This window comes from Neophocaena asiaeorientalis, unplaced genomic scaffold (genome assembly GCF_003031525.2).
Source record: "Neophocaena asiaeorientalis asiaeorientalis breed wild unplaced genomic scaffold, Neophocaena_asiaeorientalis_V1.1 scaffold136, whole genome shotgun sequence".
Lineage (NCBI taxonomy): Eukaryota > Metazoa > Chordata > Mammalia > Artiodactyla > Phocoenidae > Neophocaena > Neophocaena asiaeorientalis.
In genome coordinates, this window is record NW_020185333.1 from 2,954,479 (window position 1) to 2,977,915 (window position 23,437).

General features: G+C 40.2%; 1 protein-coding gene across 1 annotated transcript in view; it reads right to left on the minus strand.

Annotated features, from left to right (window-relative positions):
- The window catches only part of TMPRSS7 (transmembrane serine protease 7), a 37,784-nt gene extending 16,966 nt beyond the window's left edge, over nucleotides 1-20,818 (minus strand). The window contains exons 1-7 of the mRNA XM_024735381.1: nucleotides 20,726-20,818; nucleotides 17,773-17,840; nucleotides 16,041-16,231; nucleotides 13,769-13,997; nucleotides 12,264-12,394; nucleotides 9,425-9,537; nucleotides 249-355 (exon numbers count right to left, since the gene is read on the minus strand). Coding sequence (XP_024591149.1) covers nucleotides 249-355; nucleotides 9,425-9,537; nucleotides 12,264-12,394; nucleotides 13,769-13,997; nucleotides 16,041-16,231; nucleotides 17,773-17,840; nucleotides 20,726-20,818 — 932 coding nt within the window. The remainder of the gene's footprint in view (nucleotides 1-248; nucleotides 356-9,424; nucleotides 9,538-12,263; nucleotides 12,395-13,768; nucleotides 13,998-16,040; nucleotides 16,232-17,772; nucleotides 17,841-20,725) is intronic.
- Between the last annotated feature and the right edge of the window lie 2,619 nt (nucleotides 20,819-23,437).

Below are 23,437 nucleotides of genomic sequence, written 5' to 3' on the forward strand. Positions count from 1 at the left end.
CGTGTACATCCATAGCCCAGCAGTACAGAGCAGTGATGGAAACAGGGACTTGGGAGCCATAAGGACTTGAATCCTGGGTTAATCTCTTATGAGCTGAGTGACTTTGAGCAAGTTATTTAACTCCTGTAGTCCTCAGTTCCCCTGTCTGTAAATAGTAAAGTGCAGACTCTCTGGGGGAAAGGAATCCAAGGCTTTGAACTACTGGGTGAGGCTTTTCATTAGATTCTTCACATATGGAAACCACTTACATGTGCTCATTAATTTCCCACCATCCATGGTCACAGCCTTTCATACTCTTCTTGGTTATTGAATAGTTATGGAATTTCAGTGCTATGCCAAGAGTTGATAGGGGAGTCTATGAAAAACAAACGTAAGTCAGAAAAATGACTCAATTGAAGAATATGCTTCAGACTAAGATTTTGTTACTCAGAACTCATTTCTTGGGCTTGCTATTTTAAGGGCATTTTCTTCTCTGTGCCCTGTGGCCCTTGGTGGGGTAGACCAGCTCCCCTGAACAATCTGACCTGAAGAGGAGAGCACAACAGAGAGGGAAGTGAGCTGCCTCCCCAGCCCACCCTGTGCTCAAGGAGCAGCTGTGATGCCCCAGTGTGATGAGCTGAGATAGATACATTAGATCACCTCTAGGTTTCAGTTTCCTCCAAGTAAGTGAGCTTAACTTTGAAAACACCCACTTGTTAGCAAGTTTACACACTTTCCTCCTTAGATGACAATAATGACAGTTTATTTAAGGCACTATTCTGATTCTTTAGATAAAGGAGGAATGAATCAACATCCTCTTCATATTAAACCTTGGTATTTCAGAAGTTTCTGAGTCATCCCTACATCTTCTCTGAAGAGATCAAACAAGGGAAGCAGCTACTTATGTGGTACGTGCACAAGTGAGCGCACACACACACACACACACACACACGTACACACACGCAATGCAACTGGCCTTGTTGTGGCATTGTATGACATGCACATACATCACATCTGATATGCCATAATTTTTGTTTTAATTTTCACTTTAGCCCAGGAATTATTTAAGAGAGAGTGCTTACATTTCCAGGGAGCAGAATTTTGGCTTCCCTATTTTCAAGGTTTTAAATTCTATCTGAGTTAGATAACAGATTATTTATTGCAGTATAGTTTTTAATTTTTTAATTTACAAACAATTTTGTTGGGATCAAATTTATGCAGGCCCCAAGGTCATTTTTTTAAAAGGGTAATTTCTGTTTATATATACTACCAAACTCATGATTTGTATGATTTAATACTCTTCCTAGCCTTATTTATTGTCCCCCACTGTCTCTGTCATGAACCAAGAGAAAGGAAAATCTCTTACTGAAGCACTCTCCATTTCTCTTTGCACTTCATGTAGGTTTTGCGAGTATTAAGGCTGTATCCTTTGGTGCATAAATAATTGTAGTAATTAGATGGTCATGTGGATCGCCCTCTTTATCACTGCAGGTTGCCTTCCTTTTCCCACTGAACGCCGTAATTCCAGCACTGTCTGGCATTAAGGTTGTGACCGTTGCTTTCTGATTGCTTACATCCGCCTAGTATGATATTGCCTATCCTTTTATTTTCAACTTTACTAAATCACTTTTTAAATTCATTTTGTCTTTTAAAAACAACATACAGTTAAGTTTTAGGTAATACTCTGCAATTCAATCCTACTGTCTTATCCCTTTAACAGATGAGTTTTGTCCATTGACTTTTATTGCTCTGACAGACATTCGGTTTTTCAGTTATGTCATCATATTATATGTTATAGTTTCTTTGCTGTATGGTGTGCTTCCTTCTAACTTGTGTTTAAATATAGCTCCTCTCCCGCCTTAGTCTACCTTTGAGAGGAAATGGATTGGGCACTTTATGACCGATTTAAACATAACAACATGGTTTAGGCAGGTAGTATGATTCCCATCTTATAGAAGAAGAAACCTAGACTAACCAAAGACAAGCAAATTTCCCAACACAGACCAGAAACTCAAACCAGTCCTGCATTTCTCTGAAGGCCTCCCTTTTCTCAGCACTGCCTGGAAACCCATGTCGGGAACCCCAGAGGAACAGGATTGTCTTTCATTCACCATAAGACTCACAGGCTCATGAGAACACATATCACACTTTTTTCACTCTTGTCATTTGGTTATTTCTTCACATTAAAAAAAAGAAAAAAAGGTGTGAACGGAAAGATAGTAAGTATATTTAAGGAATCAATTAAATTTTATAGCATGAGAATATATTCCAATGCAATCCTCCACCAAGAAGCTTGCTTGGGCATTTTCACTGAGTTCCAGAGCGCTGAAACAAAATGGATTTATATGCGCCCCACGCAAAAAGCCTCTCCACAGTGAAAGGAAATATGTCCCCTTGCACACTGATTCCGCTGACACAGAATCATACACTATTCTACTTTTGTGCTCAGATTGGCCAAGAGACTCTACTGATATTACCATCCTTGATAAATGGATGGATGAGGTGCAGTTTCACAAAGTATTGCAAGCTATTTCAACAAATGAACGAGAAACGTGAAACTACTAAGTACGCTATTTCCCTCTATGTTCTGTACTCTCTGTTCCCACTGCCCAATGCTGTACCTTTGTTTTGGGAGCTTTAACCAAGTAAGGAGAGGAATTCTTCTGATCTGGACCTGCTGTATTTAAATATCTCTCTAGTCAGTGGTGGTAACAAAATGCAGGACATACCTTACTTTTGGTCACCCCTAACTTGCCAGTGGTTGTGTACACACAACACAAGAACCCACCTCAGATGAGCACTGGAAAATTCTTTGGCAAATATACTTGCCACAGAAGCATGGAAGAGAGGCTCCCTTCTGGGGAATCCCATCTATTTCCTGTGTGATATGAGAAGGTGAACTTGCATGGCCCACAGTGATCCCTGCTTATGTCTGGTGGACCTAACTGGGTGGTGCTGGGCTGATGACATCTGTGATAAAACAACTCAAGGGACTGCTTTACTTTTTCTTCTAAGACTCTAAAACAAAACTGATTATTTGGAAAACAAAAAGAAGGAAGAGAGAGGGAGATGAATGTTCAGATAAGTGAATGTTATGACAGATAGGGAAGCTGAACATCTTTAGGAGCCCAGAAAAGGAGAGGCTGTTGAATTTATTTATGGAGGGGGCATGATCCCTTTTAATCCTACATGGGTCACTTACTATTGGAGTGGCCTTTGGCAAATGCTTTGTCCCCATTTCTGTTTCCTTATCTATAAAACGACAAGAATATTGCTCCTACATCAGAGGTATGCTTTGAAGAGCAAATAAAATTATGTGTGCTGAAAACACTGAAGTACTAAACAAATGTAGACAACATATTATAACCACAAAGTCCTTTTTTGGTTTTATTGATTTAATATCTCCTTCCTGCCCTGTAGTCTGTTAGCTCTGTGAGAGAAGGACTTTGGTAACCTTGCTACTAGGCATCCCTGTACAGTGACTGACATGCAGCAGACATTCAACAAACATTTGTTGAACAGACAGGAGAGCTTGGGAGAAGAATCAGATGAGCTTTAAGTTGGAGCAAGAGTTAATCCTTCTCAGATAAATAAGACCTTAAAAACTCAGCTAGAAGTGAGTTTGAGAAGGGAATTGATTGTTCTTCAGTAGATTTGGAAATCAAACCAGTCACTAAGAAGGATTGAGGATGATAAAATTAACTCTTGTGCAGAAAAGGTTTTATCATGACTTGAGTCAATATTTTTGTTACTTAGGTCATGCAGTTCTTTGTCATTTTTATTAAATGCAAAGATATTTTACAGGTCACAAACTATTTTTTACATGATTTCCATTGAGAAACATGATCTTTAAAGACAAAGCAGAAGCCACAATGAGACAGTAGGAGGGGCGCAATCACAGTAAAATCATATCCCATAACTGCTGGGTGGGTGACTCACAAAATGGAGAACCACAGAAGTCCACCCATTGGAGTGAAGGTTCTGAGTGTCATGTCAGGCTTCCCAACCTGGGGGAGGAGGAATTCCTAGAGAATCAGACTTTGAAGGTTAGCGGGATTTCATTGCAGGACTTTGACAGGAGACTGGGAGAAACAGAGACTCTACTCGTGGAGGGCACACACAAAGTAGTCTGCACACTGGGAGCTAGGGGAAGGAGCAGTGACCCCATAGGAGACAGAACCAGACCTACCTGCTAGTGTTGGAGAGTCTCCTGCAGAAGAGAGGGGTGGCTGTGGCACACTGCGGGGAAAAGGACACTGGCAGCAGAAGTTCTGGGAAGGACTCCTTGGGGTGAGACCTCCCAGAGTCCACCATTAGCCCAACCAAAGAGCCCAGGTAGGCTCCAGTGTTGGGTCACCTCAGGCCAAAGAACCAACAGGGAGGGAACCCAGCCCAACCCATCAGCAGACAAGTGGATTAAAGTTTTACTGAGCTCTGCCCACCAGAGCAACAGCCAGCTCTACCCACCACTAGGCCCTCTGATCAGGAAGCTTGCACAAGCCTCTTAGACAGCCTCATCCACCAGAGGGCAGATAGCAGAAGCAAGAAGAACTACAATCCTGCAGCCTGTGGAACAAAAACCACATTCATAGAAAGACAGACAAGATGAAAAGGCAGAGGGTTATGTAAGAGATGAAGGAACAAGATAAAACCCCAGAAAAACAACTAAATGAAGTGGAGATAGGCAAATGGATCAATCCAAGAAGAAGATATAACAATTATAAATATATATGCACACAACATAGGAGCACATCAACACACAGGCAACTGTAAACAGCTATAAAAGAGGAAATCGACAGGAACACAATTATATTGGGGGAACTTTAACACCTCACTTAGACCAATGGACAGATCATTCAAAATGAAAATAAATAAGGAAACACAAGCTTTAAATAACACAATAGACCAGATAGATTTAATTGATATTTATAGGACATTCCATCCAAAAACAGCAGATTACACTTTCTTCTCAAGTGCGCATGGAAGACTCTCCAGGATAGATCACATCTTGGGCCACAAATAAAGCCTCAGTAAATTTATGAAAATTGAAATCATATCAAGCACCTTTTCTGACCACAATGCTATGAGATTAGAAATGAATTACGGGAAATAAAAGTAAAAAACACAAACACACGGATGCTAAACAATACATTACTAAATAACCAAGAGATCACAGAAGAAATCACAGATTAAATTAAAAAAATACATAGAGACAAATTACAATGAAAACACGATGGTCCAAAACCTATGGGATGCAGAAAACTCAGTTCTAAGAGGGAAGTTTATAGCTATACAAGCCTACCTCAAGAAACAAGAAAAATCTCAAATAAACAATCTCACCTTACACGTAAAGGAACTACAGAAAGAAGAACAAACAAAACCCAAAGTTAGCAGAAGGAGAGAAATCATAAAGATCAGAGCAGAAATAAATGAAATAGAAACAAAGAAACCAATAGCAAAGATCAATAAAACTAAAAGCTGGTTCTTTGAGAAGATAAAAAATATTTGTAAATCGTTAGCCAGACTCATCAAGAAAAAGAGGGAGAGGACTGAAATCAATAAAATTAGAAATGAAAAAGGAGAAGTTACAACAGACATTGCAGAAATACAGAGCACTCTAAGAGACTATGGCAAGCAACTCTATGCCAGTAAAATGGACAACCTGGAAGAAATGGACAAATTCTTAGAGAGGTATAACCTTCCAAGACTGAAGCAGGAAGAAATAGAAAATATGAACAGACCAATCACAAGTAATGAAATTGAAACTGTGATTAAAAATCTTCCATCAAACAAAAGTCCAGGACCAGATGCCTTCATAGGTGAATTCTATCAGAGATTTAGAGAAGAGCTAACACCCATCCTTCTCAAACTCTTCCCAAAAATTGCAGAGGAAGGAACACTCCCAAACTCATTCTATGAGGCCACCATCACCCTGATACCAAAAACAAAGATACTACAAAAAAAAAAAAAATTACAGACGAATATCACTGATGAATATGGATGCAAAAATCCTCAACAAAATACTACCAAACAGAATCCAACAACACATTAAAAGGATCATACACCATGATCAAGTGGGATTTATCCCAGGGATGCAAGGATTCTTCAATATACGCAAATCAATCGATGTGACACACCACATTAACAAATTAAGGAATAAAAATGATATGATCATCTCAATAGATGCAGAAAAAGCTTTTGACAAAATTCAACACCCATTTATGATAGAAACTCTCCAGAAAGTGGGCATAGAGGGAAACTACCTCAACATAATAGAGGCCATATATGACAAAGCCACAGCAAACATCATTCTCAATGGTGAAAAACGGAAAGCATTTCCTCTAAGATCAGGAACAAGACAAGGATGTCCACTCTCACCACTATTATTCAACATAGTTCTGGAAGTCCTAGCCATGACAATCAGAGAAGAAAAAGAAATGAAAGGGATACAAATTGGAAAAGAAGAAGTAAAACTGTCACTCTTTGCAGATGACATGATACTATACGTAGAGAATCCTAAAAATGCCACCAGAGAACTACTAGAGCTAATCAATTAATTTGGTAAAGTTGCAAAATTAATGCACAGAGATCAACGCACAAAATTAATGTACAGAAATCTCTTGCATTCCTATACACTAATGATGAAAGAGAAATTAAGGAAACACTCCCATTTACCACTGCAACAAAAAGAATAAAATACCTAGGAATAAACCTACCTAGGGAGACAAAAGGCCTGTATGCAGAAACAATCACCAAAATATATAAACAGCTCATGCAGCTCAATATTAAAGAAACAAACAACCCTATCCAAAAATAGGCAGAAAACCTAAACAGACATTTCTGCAAAGAAGACATATAGATGGCCAAAAAGCACATGAAAAGCTGCTCAACATCACTAATTATTTGAGAAACGCAAATGAAAACTACAATGAGGTATCACCTTACACCAGTTAGAATGGGCATCATCAGAAAATCTACAAACAACAAATCCTGGAGAGGGTGTGGAGAAAAAGTATGGAGGTTTCTTAAAAAACTAAAAATAGAATTACCATATGACCCAGCAATCCCACTACAGGGCATATACACAGAGAAAACCATAATTCAGAAAGACACATGCACCCCAATGTTCATAGCAGCACTACTTATAATAGCCAGGTCATGGAAGCAACTTAAATGCCCAATGACAGACGAATGGATAAAGAAGATGTGGTACATATACAATGGAATATTATTCAGCTACAAAAAGGAATGAAATTGGGTCATTTGTAGAGGTGTGGATGAATCTAGAGACAATCATACAGAGTGAAGTAAGTCAGAAAGAGAAAAACAAATATTGTATATTAATGCATATATGGGGAACCTAGAAAAATGGTACAGGTGAACCAGTTTGCAGGGCAGAAATAGAGACACAGATATAGAGAACAATTGTATGGACACCAAGCGGGGAAAGCAGCGGGGGGTGTGGGTGGTGGTGTGATGAATTGGGCAATTGGGATGGACATGTATACACTGATGTGTATAAAATGGATGACTAATAAGAACCTGCTCTATAAAAAAATAAATTAAATAACATTCAAAAATTCAAAAAAAATAAAAAGAAACGTGCTGTCACACAGCTATCAGTGGCTGCTCAAAGTCTTCCAAGAAAGCAACAGCTTTATTTAACCTCCTCACTGAGAACAACCAACCTTGACCTCTGGGGAATGGTGGCATCGCACAAGTCTGTCGGCAATGTTTCCTGTATCCCCTTTCCCATCCCCCACCCCCATGCTCTTTTCCTTATAAAGATTTCCTATTGTTCAGCATTTCTAACCCTTGACCCAGTGAAACAGAAAGTGATCTGATATTTTTGTTTGTACTCTGACTAAAATTAATCACAGCAACGTTTAGGGATTTTCCTTTTAAATCTTGTGAGTTACCATGGGATCAACATTTGTTTTATCTCAAAGGACTTTCAAACACTTGATGGAGCTTCTGGGAATGGGCTCTTTCCTGTTCTAGATATTATAAAGAAGATAACTCTGCTTATTGGAGAGTTGAAGAGGCAGAGGTTTGATGTCTTTCCCTCCTCTTTCCCCAGCGCTTCTTTCCTTCTCTTTCCATCTACCCCTCTCCCCACCTTCAGACTTGCTAGTCACCTGAGGCTCTGAGCTTTTGCTGCTCTAAGGCACCAAGAATTGGGCAGTGAGCAAGAATCTAGAACCTTTATGTCTTAATTATATTTTAAATATTCGGGATAATGATAAAAAAATAATTTAAGGATGCCTACTAGTAGGTAGAGATTTGGGTGTAATAAAAACATTTCAATATTTAACTGTTAGGACTGTGCACGAACCCTACATGCAGCAAGCACTCCTGCCTCCTCGGGACCTTTGCCTCAGCTCTTCCCTTTGCCCGGGACACTCTTACCCTCAGCACGCACCTGGTTAGTTCCATCGTGTCTCAAGTTTCTATGCAAATGTCCCCTTGTCAGTGAGGCTTTCCCTGACCATCCTACTTGAGACAACAAATCCCAGACTTCCTACCTTTCACACCACCCCCCACCCAACTCAGCTACAGAGCCCCTCCCCTGCTGTATTCTCCATAGCACTGTACTATCATGGAACACACTGTATGTATTTTACTTGTTTATTTCTTTGTCACTTGTCTCCCCCTACTTTATAGAGGACTCCATGACAGCAGAGCTTGTGTGTGTGTGTGTGTGTGTGTGTGTGTGTGTGTGTGTGTGTGTGTGTGTGAGAGAGAGAGAGATCTCATGCATCCCAGTGTTCAGAATACTGCCTGACACGGAGCAGGCATTTAATAATAATATGTTGAATGAATACAAACTAGATACTGCTTGTCACTTACATCTAACTGCTATGCCCCACAAAAATGATTTCATATGTATATGCTGAAAGAGCAAAGGCGACCTCCCTCCACATTAATATAACAGCTGGAGAAAGAAAAATAGGTTAGACACTGAGATTTTGAAAAACAAACCAGGGACTACCTGTCTAGCGCCGAGGGAGACATATGTACTTCATATAAATTTACACTCCGATTTGCTTATAAAGCTGAAATATATATTGCCTAATTCAATTTATTATTTCTTTATTATTCTCATTATAATGCTGATGAAGTAATTAAAAATTAATAAATGAGCTCTACCATAATAAAATAAACTGTTTGATCCTATAACAATGTCTTTAATCTTTTTAATACAAAGTAAGAAACTGGACAAATAAGCCCCAGTCTGCAAAAAGCAGTTAATTGTGAGCAGCGGCTTGAAATTACAACAAACCTTCATGTTCTAGATAATATATTTTAATAAGGTTTAAATATTATAAAATTAACTGACATTCTTTTTGTAATTTAAAAAATAAGTATAATTAAATTCAAAAATAAATAGCTACTAAAAATAGGATACCAATAGTTTTCTAAGATACTGTTAAAACTAGGCTACCTGAAATTTCCAGGTACACTTGCATTTTGGAGGGTAGTAGCTTGGGTAATATGGACTTGAAATTTTCCCTTCAAAGCCAGTGATTTCTTTGACCAACACTGTGTTTTCACATTCTGAAAAAAATATCCAGTAACACACAATGATTTGCAGTTGTGAGATTATGGGAAATAGACAGCATACATTTCTTTAACTACAAATGCACATTTTCTTGGTCAATAAGCTTATATATTTTTGAAATTAAACTATTTAAAAAAAATAGTACCCTATGGATGTATAGCTAATATACTGTTCAAAGTCTATACTTGTTTTCAAATCTTTTTTTTTTTTACATCTTTATTGGAGTATAATTGCTTTACAATGAGGTGTTAGTTTCTGCTTTATAACAAAGTGAATCAGTTATACATATACATATGTTCCCATATCTCTTCCCTCTTGCATCTCTCTCCCTCCCACCCTCCCTACCCCACCCCCCTCGGTGGTCACAAAGCACGGAGCTTATCTCCCTGTGCTATGCGGCTGCTTCCCACTAGCTATCTATTTTATGTTTGGTAGTGTATATATGTCCATGCCTCTCTCTCGCTTTGTCACAGCTCACCCTTCCCCCTCTCCATATCCGAAGTCCATTCTCTAGTAGGTCTGTGTCTTTATTCCTGTCTTACCCCTAGGTTCTACATGACATTTTTTTCTTAGATTCCATATATACGTGTTAGCATATGGTATTTGTCTTTCTCTTTCTGACTTACTTCACTCTGACAGACTCTAGATTTATCCCCCTCATTACAAATAGCTCAATTTCGTTTCTTTTTATGGCTGAGTAATATTCCATTGTATATATGTGCCACATCTTCTTTATCCATTCATCCGATGATGGACACTTAGGTTGCTTCCATCTCCGGGCTATTTCAAATCATTTATTTTGGTTACAGATCTATAGGAGGCTATTCCTTTCTTTAAAAAACATGGTTTAAATATATTTTTTCTTCTAGTTTTATTGAGATATAATTAACATATTAACACTGTATGTATATTTTGACATGCAGCACTGTAAATATATATTTTTAAAGCTTCTGAGTTAATTTTGTTCAAATTAGTGTGTATTTGTTGTTCAAGAGATATCCAGTTTTCATAATGTGTTATACTATTTAGATAAGACAATCTACATGTCTATTCTTACTGTTATGGTCATCCTTCAGCCCAAGAGCACTGATTTTCTTTCTATTTTGTTTACTACTTCCCTAACACCTACAGTCATTGCTGGCATACAACAGATGCTCAGTAAATATTTGTTGGGTGGACAGACAAATTCCACTATAATATTTCTGTTATAATTCTATTTTTAACCTTTGGAGTTACAGGTAATTTTCAACCTAACACTATCTCAAATATCTAGTTCAATAAATCCATTTTACATTTTGTTTTGTAATAATTTGACCCAGAAAAACCTATCAAAATGAGCCACTGCCCTAAAATAGTGATGAACCTGTAGCCCTCACTATTTACTTAAGCCCAATTCTCTTCCCTCCTCACCCCCATCTCCCATTCTGACCCCTTTAGCTTTGTTGATGCTCATAAAGAAGTTACCAAGACATGACCTGTAAGATCTGACCAGTTTCCAAGGCAACAAATATTACAAAAACATTAGAGTTTCAGTGAAGGCTCTTTTCATTTTGTTTTGTTTGACTTTGTCAACCCAAGTCAAAAAGAGGAGGTCACTTTTTGCTCACTAGAAAAACCCATTAAAACCTCTGGGTTTTGGGCTTCCCTGGTGGCGCAGTGGTTGAGAGTCCTCCTGCTGATGCAGGGGACACGGGTTCGTGCCCCGGTCCGGGAAGATCCCACATGCCGCGGAGCGGCTGGGCCCGTGAGCCATGGCTGCTGAGCCTGCGTGTCCGCAGCCTGTGCTCCGCAACGGGAGAATCTACAGCAGTGAGAGGCCTGCGTACCGGAAAAAAAAAAAAAAATACCTCTGGGTTTTGCATCGTGAGCACTTTCTAGGATGGCACTTATGTGCATTACTATAAATGAGAATTCATGAAAGAATGTGCTAGTTACTGAGCTATTGTCCCTCAGCTCCAAACCCACCCCTCTCTACTCTGTTCTGCAAGGCTGGGCTGGACTATACAAACCACTTCTGTCCTTCACTACCTGATATGCTCTGCCAGTACGGGGTGCTAAAGGGAGACTAGAAGGCTGGAGAGGGAAGAATAAGACTTCACTCTGTTTCTTATTCCTGGGAGTGTCACCCCAGCAATGCTGCTTCACCCTTGCAGCTACTCTTCCTTCCTGTAACAGAGTTGAATCTGTTAGCAGTTTTTCCAACTTCCGCTTTATTGTGTCTCCCTAAAAGATGCCAGCTCAGCTGTCTGGCATCCTCTCCTCAAAGGTCTGGGTCCCAGGTTCATGAACACCTGCCTCTGAATTTTTAGACACCAACACCAGCTGGGCATAGGTCTGAGTTCCATTACACAGACCACCTCCCCCTCCTCCAAGCCCTAAATTGTAATCGTTCCAATTCCTTTCCTTTCTTCCTCTAGATCTACAGTGCTAGTTGCTTCCTACATGTGTTACATCCATGATACCTTACAGTTTTTTTGTGTTTTGTTTTTTTGTTTCTGTTTTTTTGCCTTTTGAGTTACCCAGTTAACACCTCTGTACTGAGTTAACAGTTCTTTACATTAAGTTCTCTGTTAGAATAACTAATACCATCTCCCTCTTTGAACCTGACTCAGGGTCCTGACTAATGCAACTAGTATTACAACACAGCCTTGGGAGAGATAAGACTGGAGTATCTATCATAATAAGTATTTCTCATGACTTTTTTTCAATTGGGGAAGCTTACCTTGTTCTGGAATGACCTCGAAATATGCCCGGATTCCTGATAGCCTTGGTATCTGAGGAGACTTAAATATCACCAACATGAGATTATTTGTCGAAACAAATGACATTAGTGTTCTTGTGGGTTCACAAATTCTGAAACCAGATAAGAAAACAAAAGCACATAAATAATATATTGAGGATCGGACCTGCATCCACCACTAATTTCACACATTTCTTGGGCCATCCACACAGTTCCTGTGAATCAGACCCTACCAGCCAGGTCTTCATCAGTTAGTGGTCAGAAGGCACTACAGATGGAGCGGAGCTGATATAGCTGCAGAAATTTTTGTCCAGTGACTAATGAAGAATTCTCTTGGATGGCTGTCACTGGACACTCCTTGAGAGCAAACAAGGTATACAGGCAGGGTATTTAATAGCTAAAGTCATGAGCTCTTCACCAGGGAAAACTGGGTTCAAAACTCAGCTCTATCACTTAACTGGGCAATGAAGTAACTAGTTCTTCATAAATGCCGGTTTCCCAACTCTGAAACGGTAGTAATAATAACAGTATACTCCTCATAGCGTTGTGGTGAGGATTAAATGAGATAATAACTAAATATGTCTGGGAATAGTGAAAAGAAACCAAAAACAGTGATTGAGGGGTGAGCGTCAGTGACAAACTTACTTTTCACTACAAATCTTTAGACACTGTTTGAATTTTTAACATGTTCACTCACCATCAAAATATAAATAAATAATACTTACATAAAATACTATTATATACATACATAAACACCATTTAAAATGATAAGATAATTCATATGCCCTTCAGCACAACGAGTAAAAGTAGCAAATTCTTAATAAAGCCTAACTGACATTACTAGGTTACCAAAATATTAAGCACTCATAAAAAGATGTCTACTAGTGAGTAAGAAGTACTAGGATATGTATATGTATACGTGTGTGTAATTATGTACATGTATGAATGAAAGAATGTATGCAAAAATATAACAGACATTTATTCTGGGTAATGGGAATGTAAGATAATTGACATTGTTTTCTCTGATTGACCTCATTTTCACAATAAACATTGTGTTATCTTTATAAGGAAAATAAATTGTTTTACTAATGCTATGCAATTATAATAGAATATTCATTCTCACATTCTATTGAAACAGTAGCCTTCACTGTGATTGCAATGAAAGTAAAATTAAACCCCAAAAAATGTGAAATATGTATCAAAACTATTGACTGAAGTTCCCAATGATTTTGACTGTTGTATGCTACAAGTGAAAAGCAAACACTGTGTCTGACAGGCTCTGGCTAATACAGGGGGCACTAAACAGGGCACGGGTCAATCTTTGACCTCATGAGTATATACAAAAATGGTTTAAAAAAATCCAAGGGCAAGCCAGATACTGCAAAAGAGAGACATTGTAAAAATTCTTTTCACTTGCCAACCAGAGTGCCTGCATAAGACATTGTAAAAATCCTTTTCACTTGCCAACCAGAGTGCCTGCATAATACCTATACAAGATGGTGCTCCGGATTGGCATGAGGGAGTCGTAAATGGTCAGGGAGTCGGTGACACAGTTGTCGGCTTCAATCTGGACGGACTCTATTGAGAGACGGATCAGGTGGCCCACTATGGCCACCAGCTTGAAGTGGCACATCAGCCTCCCTGAGGTTGCCGAAATCTCCAGAGGGTAGCGGAGAGACAGGTGATCTGCGTAGAAGTACTGAGAGCAGCCTTTGTCTGTGGAGACAGCACTTTATTTTGCTTTGTTTTGTTTTACGAATGATTTTTCTAGAAATCTTTATAGAAGAGTAAAGAGCAAAAGAGCTCACATGGAGAATATCTGCTGTCTTTGCCAGCCTGGAATCACTCTCATCTCTTCTGATAACAGCACCTAGATTTTACTTTGAGAAACTACACCTACCCTGTCCATGTGGCTTGGTTGGGGTTAAACTCACCCTAGGTCCAGAAGTGAGCACACGACCCAGACTGACCAATCAGAGCCAAAGCAGCTGTTTCAGGAGTGGGCACGTCAGTCAATTTGAGACAATGAAACTCAGCCCAAGGACTTCTCAAAATACAGGCGAGATTTTTTTCCACCATGGTAGCTAAACTGATAAATCATAAGCTTGGATCTGCTGGTGGCCATTTATGCCACCACATTGGAAGAACCCACTTGATGAAGTCTCAGCAGAAGAAAACAAAAATGCAGAGTCCTGACAATATTTTATCTTAGAACCTGGACCCAACCATGCCTGCAGCCAGCATATTCCACGTATGTCCCAGTTATATGAGGCAATCACGTTTCTTTTGTGCTTAAGCTAGTTTGAATATACTATATCTGTCGCTTGCAACGGAAAGAACACTAACAAACACCATCATGTGAACAGGAAAACTACAGCCAAAAAGGATACTGATTTGGAGGCAGTTGGGGATGGGGAGGTTGGAGGGCAGGGGAGAAACCACAGACATAATTTACCAGATCCTATGGTTGAAGAGTAATCTGACCGAAGCCCAGCTGCATTGAAAAAGCACATAGAAAAAACACTATCAGTCCCAGCATTTCATTTTGTTAGAATTTTGCTTAGTAAAAATATCTTGTCCTTTAAAAGCAATCCAACATATCTGGGATTTGCTTTAAAATAATCCTGAGAGGGTAAAAGAGAGGTTGTTTAGGTATTTAGACATCAAATAGGACAGCTATGAGTTGATAGTTGTTGAAGCTGAGTAAAGTGTGTAAGAGTTCATTAAACAATTCTCTTTACTTTTGTGCTTGAAATCATCTGTTGTAACAACTTTTAAACATTTTTTGAAGATAAAAAAGCAACTAAACATGGTAATAATTGGTTCTATATCTGAAGTAGTATATGTGGTACAGAATTTTCCACTAGAGATTTTTTTATTGATTCATTACTTATTACAAATACTTATCAACCTACTATATGCCTAACATATATATATATAATTTAAATCAAAATAGAAAACTGCATAAATTTTGGGTTAGACAATAATTAAACCACTTTACTGTCAAGACAAATGATGGAATTTGCATTCTGTGTTTTGGGCAGGCCATTTTGGAGCATTGGGGCACACTATAGAACACAGATGCAGTTCTGTCTGAACAAGGGAAGAAACAAGGAAGGTAAACCTCAGCAAAATTGTCCTTCTCCAGGACCTTATCCCTTGGAGCCTTACTTTGAAGATGCATGAAGCCAAATTAAATATAGAAAAGGGTACCCTTTAAGAAATCCATTTTCATGTGTATTCTGACCCCAATTCTATTGTCTAATCACTGTATATAACATTTAGCAACTTCTTTTATCAATGTAGCTCCAATGTCTTCAGCTAATCCTGTTCCACTGGGATTGTGGAGAAGAATACAGTCATTCCTCAGTATCCACAGGGGATTGGATCCAAGACACCCAAGGATACCAAAATTCATGAATGCTCAAATCCCTTATGTAAAATGGCATAGTGTTTGCATAAAACCTATGCACATCCTCCTGTATACTTTAAATCATCTCTAGATTACTTCTAATACCTAATACAGTGTCAATGCTGTGTAAATAGTTGCCAGCCTGTGGCAAATTCAAGTTTTGCTTTTTGGAACTTTCTAGAATTTTTTTTCCAAATGTTTTCTATCCATGGTTGGCTGAATCCACGAATGCGAAGTCCGTGGATATAGAGGGAAGACTGTACTTCACGGCAACACTGACTACGACAATGACAGTATCAAGAGTGCTGCAGGAAGGAGTGCTTGAAGGAGAATTACCCAACAATCACCATTTAGTACCACAGAGTCCATGTCCACAGCCAGACCCTGCAGGCTCCCCACGGAGGTCCGGTTTATGATGCTTGTCTGGATGGAGTCCTTCAAGATGGCAGCCACACAGTCCTCACAGAAGATATGGCCCTTGGCATGTGGCATGACAAACACAAGCCAAAAGTGAACAAGGAGGCCACCTTTGTTGTTACTGCTGTAGTGAAAAGAGAAAGAAGTCCAGGGATACCTCTTAGGAAGTAGACTTTCATAAGGAGCCAGTGACCCAAGTGATAAATTCAAGGTGAGGCCAATGGACACATCTTTCAACTGACACATCTTTCAACATCTTTCAAGTTCATCTTTCAACTAACTTCCTTCTTTAGGAAGCCATTGACTCCTATCATGGGAATTTGGAAAGGAAAGCATCATGGTATGTGTATTCTTGTGCTGTGTTCAAATCTGGAACTGTTAGTATATTTTGCATCTCCATGGAGAATATACTATTTCTATGGATGTCAATCAGTATTCACTGCTATTACAAATAACAACAGTTAGAATGTTTGATACCTCACCATGTCCAGACACAGTGCTAAATCTGCTTTATCCCGTTTAATCTTTTGAGGAAGGTCCTGTTATGCTTCCAGTTTTACAGATGAGGAAATTAAGGGCATCTACAACTCAAAATCACACAGCTACTGAGTAGCAAGTCAGGAATCAAGCCTAATTTGGTTTTCAATCTGACCCTGGAGTAGGAGCTCCTACCTGCACAAATATTGTCATATTTTATGAAAAAAACATAAGATAGTGTTCTATAGCACATAATTTGGGAACTGGAAGGTGAAGGAGAGGAAACAAATTGCTTTACTCCAAGACTTCTCAGTGCCTTTAATCTGCCCAAACGGATTGTGAATCTCTGCAGATATATCAGGGGTGGGGGGAGATGGGATACAGTACAAGGCACACAAAGTTTCCTAAAAATTATTTGACCATGGGATCCTTCTTTGCTCAGAAGATCTCTAGTGACCAGTTTTTTACTGAACATATTTTGCGAGACACTGACTGGTCTGTGTTTTCTGTTTGCCCTCACCCAATATAGTGGACGTGTTTATGGTCATTTTGCCCAGTGGCATTAATACAAAGGCCTAGGATCCCAGTTCTGGAAAGAGGGCAGGCTTTGGTAAATGAAGAAAAAAACGCAGCATGATAGCATGACAAAGAGTTCAGCTGCAGGTTTCCCTGGTGGCGCAGTGGTTAAGAATCCGCCTGCCAATGCAGGGCACACGGGTTCGAGTCCTGGTCCAGGAAGATCCCACATGCCACAGAGCAACTAAGCCGATGCTCCACAACTAATGAGCCGGAGCTCTAGAGCCCCCGAGCCACAACTTCTGAGTCTCGTGTGCCACAACTACTGAAGCCCACGCACCTAGAGCTGGTGCTCCGCAACAAGAGAAGCCTGTGCACCACAATGAAGAGTAGCCCCTGCTCACCGCAACTAGAGAAAGCCCGCGCGCAGCAACAAAGACCCAACGCAGCCAAAAATAAATGCATACATACATACATACATAAAGTCTTTAAAATACACAAATAAAAGGGGTAAAAAAAGAGTTGGGGTGCTATTGTGCTAGAAGGGTATTAACCCACAACTGCCCCCAAGTGGTTACTTGAGAATGGCGCTCTTTCAGCCCTTCCACAGCCTTTTGAGGTATTACAGCAGTGAACATAGAAAGTGCCAAAGCAAGGGACATTCATTACCTGACATCTGCAACTACTGACTGCTGGTAAAATTTGGAGAAGGCAGATGTTGTATAAACCAGGTTTACCTGCAAAAGAAGAACCAAGATGTCTGAAGTCTTTCAAATTGGCTTCCTCTCATGATACCCAGTGTCCCGTAGGTCCAAGCTCTGACAGTTAGCAAGGTGAAAAGCAAGGCTCAAACTAAAGGCCTCTAAGGCCAAACCCAGACATTATTCCTTGAATTCAAATAAATTCTTACTTCCTGTATCAGGGTTACTTACTGTCATTCTGCTTTCTGTGAAGATTAACCAGCTACCTTTATTCATTTATTGCTGTCTTTAGACACCCTAACCAAGCTTAACTGCTGCATTCTGCCTACTCCAAAAGTTAATTTTCTCCACAATGAATAAGCGAAACTCCTTTAAGCGTATTTACAAGGTATTCTGCCCAATCTCTTTTCTACCAATGCACGCCACGGAAAATGTATATTAGCCGCTAGAGGGCGCGTGGTGCCCACAGTCCAACTTCCACATCCCACTGCAGAACTCTCGTTTCCAGGGACACACCCAGATCTTTTAAAACACCATAAATGGATTTCAAAAGAGAGCTATTTCAGTCAATTGACTGTTTGCCCTTACTTAGCATTTCTAAAACCAATTTCTTCTGCCAAATCTTCTCCTGTAGTCCCCTTTTTACATAATAGCAAAATCACCTAATTAATTGCCCAGGAAAAAAAAACAAAAAACGAAAAACCTTAGAAATAATATAGTATTGTGGAAAAAAATGGGCCATGGAGTTTAAATTCACTGTGCAACACAGAACACATTACCAAGGCCTGCTGAGCTTCTTTTTTTCTTTCTCTCTCTCTCTCTCTCTTTTATTTTTAACATCTTTATTGGAGTATAATTGCTTTACAATGGTGTGTTAGTTTCTGCTTTATAACAAAGTGTATCAGCTATACATATACATATGTTCCCATATCTCTTCCCTCATGCGTCTCCCTCCCTCCCACCCTCCCTATCCCACCCCTCCAGGCGGTCACAAAGCACCAAGCTGATCTCCCTGTGCTATGCGGCTGCTTCCCACTGGCTATCTATTTTACGTTTGGTAGTGTATATATGTTCATGCCATTCTCTCACTTTGTCACAGCTTACCCTTCCCCCTCCCCATATCCTCAAGTCCATTCTCTAGTAGGTCTGTGTCTTTATGCCTGTCTTACCCCTAGGTTATTCATGACATTTTTTTTCTTTTTTCCTTAGATTCCATATGTATGTGTTAGCGTATGGTATTTGTTTTTCTCTTTCTGTCTCTCTCTTTTTTAATCTGTAAAGTGGTGATCAAAATGCCTACCTCTTTGGGTGGGACGTTAAATAACTATAATAAAATGCATTGAGTGCAATACTAACTATACAAATGGGGTCTACACAAAGCCAGCATTGAGTCTGCAGGAGGCCGGGGAGGATTTCACAGAGAAGGAGGCTTTTTGATGGGTCATGAATGACAGGTGGAATTTCACTCCATAGAAATTGGACAGATGGCTTTATGTCCTGAGTGAATAGCAGCAGAAACCAGGGCTGCCAGACATGTAAATGCAATGATTATTCATAACACAAGTAATGACTGCCTTAGATCACAAGGTTTCTGTTGGGAGAAAGTGGTAAGGAATGAGACTGGGACAATCAGGGGACAGATTTAGAAAAGTGCTTGCCTGCTCTTCTTAAGAATCAGTATTTTATCTGGCTATTCTTAAGAATCAGTATTGTGTCCTTAAGCCAAAGGAGAAATGTTATTTTTGAAGGATAACTTCAGCAGCAGAGAGGAATGGCTTTGGGTGTTGAAGGAAGAATACTGCCTGGGATTGGAAAAAATGGTAAAGAGATTTTAAAAGAATGTCCATCTCCTTGGGCTAATTTGAGGGATAATTGATATATTGAAATGGTAAAGGGTTTTACACTTTACCCAGTATATAGGAGGCCTTCAATCAACAAAAGCCACTATGCCTGCTACCGTCTTTGCTTGCTCTCTCTCTCTCAGCCCTTCTTCATTTTACACTGCAGAGCGCCTGTCACTGCAGGAGAGTCGCCACTGCTAGGCCACCCTCTCCATTACTGCGCAGATGCAAACTGGCAGAAGCTTTCTATTGGTAATAGGTACCAAGAGCCGTGATAAATATTCTTCTGTGTGACCAATTATACTTTTAGGAAATCAGCTAAGGAAGTAATCAGAGATACAAACAATTTACATGGCAGTTTTGTTATAGTGTTATCTGTTAATAGCAAAAATTGGAAACAACTTAAATATCCAATAAAAAGGGACTTGCCAACTTGAAGTTATCAAAGCTTATGCTTTTTAAAGAATATGAACTTGCATAGAGACATGCAATCTTATGTTAAGAGGAAAAAGTCAGATTATAAAACTGAATATCTACTAATACTCCAATATTGCCCTATGTCCTGTGTCTACGTGGTCCTGAATCAAAAGGGGCTCTATCTCTGGAGACGATGTTAAAGGAGATTATATTTTTAAAGTACTTTTGTAAATTTTATAAATTTTTACAATAAATACTTATCAGTTCTACAATAGGGAAGTTTTTGTTTTTTTTTTTTAAGTGAAGAGATGCCAGTTCATCAAGGTTGAAATAAATCTGTATGGATCACAGATTTAATCAGTATGCATGTAATTTCTGTACTGGAAGGCATTTTAAATATCACCTGATCCGATTCTTTTATTTTAGAGATAAGAAAAACTGAAGCTCAGAGAGCCATTTCTTTTTACTTTCAGGAGAAAAAAAAAAAAGCAATTCTATCAAATAAACAATTTTATCTTACAACCAAGATGAGCTAAATCCCATGTTTCCCTGAGTTCTTCCTTCATCCACCCTGCTCACCTGTGACACTGTAACTCCAACCCCTCATCCCTTACCCCCTGACCTCACCTTCCCCAGCCTTTCAAGATCCCCCCATCACCTCACCACTTGTTGCACAGTCCGGGCCACTGATAGAAATTCCCTGGACTCCTTCTGTCGGTATTCAGGAAGAAACTCAATGTTGGTGATGCGAAACATCCCAGCAAAGTAAAAAGCATCTCTGCTTTCTGTCTTACCTGTAAGAGAGGAGAGAAGGTGGTTAGGAGTCTGTCCATCTGTGTGACAGTGAGGCATTGTCTGATATATGTCACTATCGGGCTCCTGAAATGATTTTATTTTAGACAGCTTCTTTAAGCAGTTTTTTAAAATAATTTATTTGTATTTAATTTATTTATTTGTGGCTGCACTGGGTCTTTGTTGCTGCATGCAGGCTTTCTCTAGTTGCTGTGAGCGGGAGATACTCTTCGTTGCGGTGCACGTGTTTCTCAATCCGGTGGCTTCTCTTGTTGTGGAGCACAGGTTCTAGGTGTCCGGGCTTCAGTAGTTGTGGCTCATGGGGTCTAGAGTGCAGGCTCAGTAGTTGTGGTGCACGGGCTTAGTTGCTACGCAGCATGTGGGATCTTCCCGGACCAGGGCTTGAACCCGTGTCCCCTGCATTGGCAGAAGTTGGCAGGCAGATCCTTAACCACTGTGCCACTAGGGAAGTCCTAGACAGCTTCATATTTTACAGACTGTAAAGCTCTAAATGTAGTTAATAACATCTCTTCTGGACTTCCCTGGTGGGAAGAGCCAGGCAAAGCAAGATGATAGGCCAAAGGAAACCCAGAAGAAATGCCCCATATAAGTGATTCAAACTACCACGAGGGTGCGTCTCTCTCTCTGAGTCCACCCATGTGTCTATCTACGCTTACTCTTTTTTCTCCTAATAAACACTTCACTTGTTTCACTACTTTCCGTCTCTATGTGGAAATTCATTTCTACAAAGCCATGGGCCAGGGTCTTATCACTGGCCACAGGCCTTCATGGTCTAGTGGCTAAGGTTCGGTGCTCTCACTGCTGTGACCTGACTTCAAACTCTGGCCAGGGAACTGAAATCCTGCTTCAAGCTGATGCAGGCTGAGGCCACCTGAGATCAACTCCTGCTCAAAAACTCTGCCCAGGGAAGACCATGGGACTGGGTATCAGGTGGGCCAGAAACTGCTGTGAAGACAGACAAAGACATTGCTGTGTCTGAGATGCCTTCAGGCACCTGAGAATAGCCTAGGGAGATGAGGGACTCTCCTTTCAGCCGTTCCTTTTTGTTACAAGGTCTTACGGGTATGAGGCATCACTCCCAAGCTCTCATGGCTGTGGTACCTCTCTTTCCTGTGACACATGCCCCACGGTATCATAGCTTCTTTCTGCATGTCTGTCTTTCTAGATGAACAGTAAATTCTTGTCCTTCAACCCCTAGCACAGGGTAGCGAGTGCCTGGCTTAGCTTTCAAGCTCAGTAAATGTTCCTGGGAAGGAAGAGAGAGAGGAAGAGAGGGAGGGAATAATCTCTCTTAGCACAATGCCCAGTGCGTGGAAATGCTAAATAAGTGATGGTTGACTTAAAAAGAAGGTGCAGCCTCTGTGAAGGACAGGGAACAGCCTCCCTGTGTGACCCATCCAGGCTCACATTAGCCCTGCAGGGTAGTGAGGCTGTGGAGAGTGGGGAAGGGGCCAGAGGCCTGAGCTCCTGTCCTAGATTTGTTCTTTGAAGTTATGAAACTGAGCCCCCTAAAACTGAGTTTCTCTGCCAAGTTTATGTCTAAGCTCTCTATCCAAAACTTTACTCCCTTTCTTGTCCTGTACTTGTTCACCACAAGATTAAGGAGTAGCAAAGAAAAGGGGGGATTGAAACAGAGCAGGACCATTCAAGGCCCTCCTGGGTACAAAAGCCTTTCCATTTTCCCCATTTCTTGTTTGTAGGAAAAAGGCTTCAGCCTCCCAGACCTTCCCTGAGTTCCAAAAGGCAGATTCAAACAGTTACTAATTAGAAGTGAGGGAATGCAGAAACAAAGGAAAAGCAGTCAAGAAACAATAGTGCAGAGTCCTAGTTCCTCCTTAAGGGATAAACCTAATAATCTGATACATATCTTTGAGTTCTTCTATAGGAACTAAGGAGCTATCCAAGTGGAGGATGGTGACTTCAGGCTGAGCACAATCACGTAGACCCCAGACTGGTTGGAACCAGAAGGCTGATGGTTGAGATTCCTGAAATACCATCCTGTTACCTCACCACCAACCATCAGAAGAAAGTCACACACCCCATAGCCCTCCCCAACAAAATTTGCCTTTAAAAACTCTTCCTTGAAGACCATCACGGAGTTAGGGTCTTTTGAGCATGAACTGTCCATTCTCCTTGTTTGGCCCTTAAAATAAACCTTTCTCTGCTCCAAACTCCAACATTTCGATTTGTTTGGCCTCACTGTACATCAGGCACATGAACTTAGGTTCAACAAAAGTTATGTTGAGGCTGGAGATAGATGGGCCCTCAGGGCAAGCAGTTTGAGTTCATTCCCTGTGGACCATACTCCAGATGGGAATAACAGGACAATTGAGAGAGGACACTGGACTCTGCCCAGATAGAAGATAAGAGACCACATATTTTATTCTCAAAGTCAGGAGACCTCTCCGCCTACACATGCATAGACCTTCAAGTGGCCAAATCTACTCATACGCCTCTTTGGTTGAATCCATCTTGGCTAAGAGATGCACATGCACACATGGAAAGATCCTGAGATATACCAAATATGGACTCTGAACTAGGCAAATCAAAATGATTGGCCAA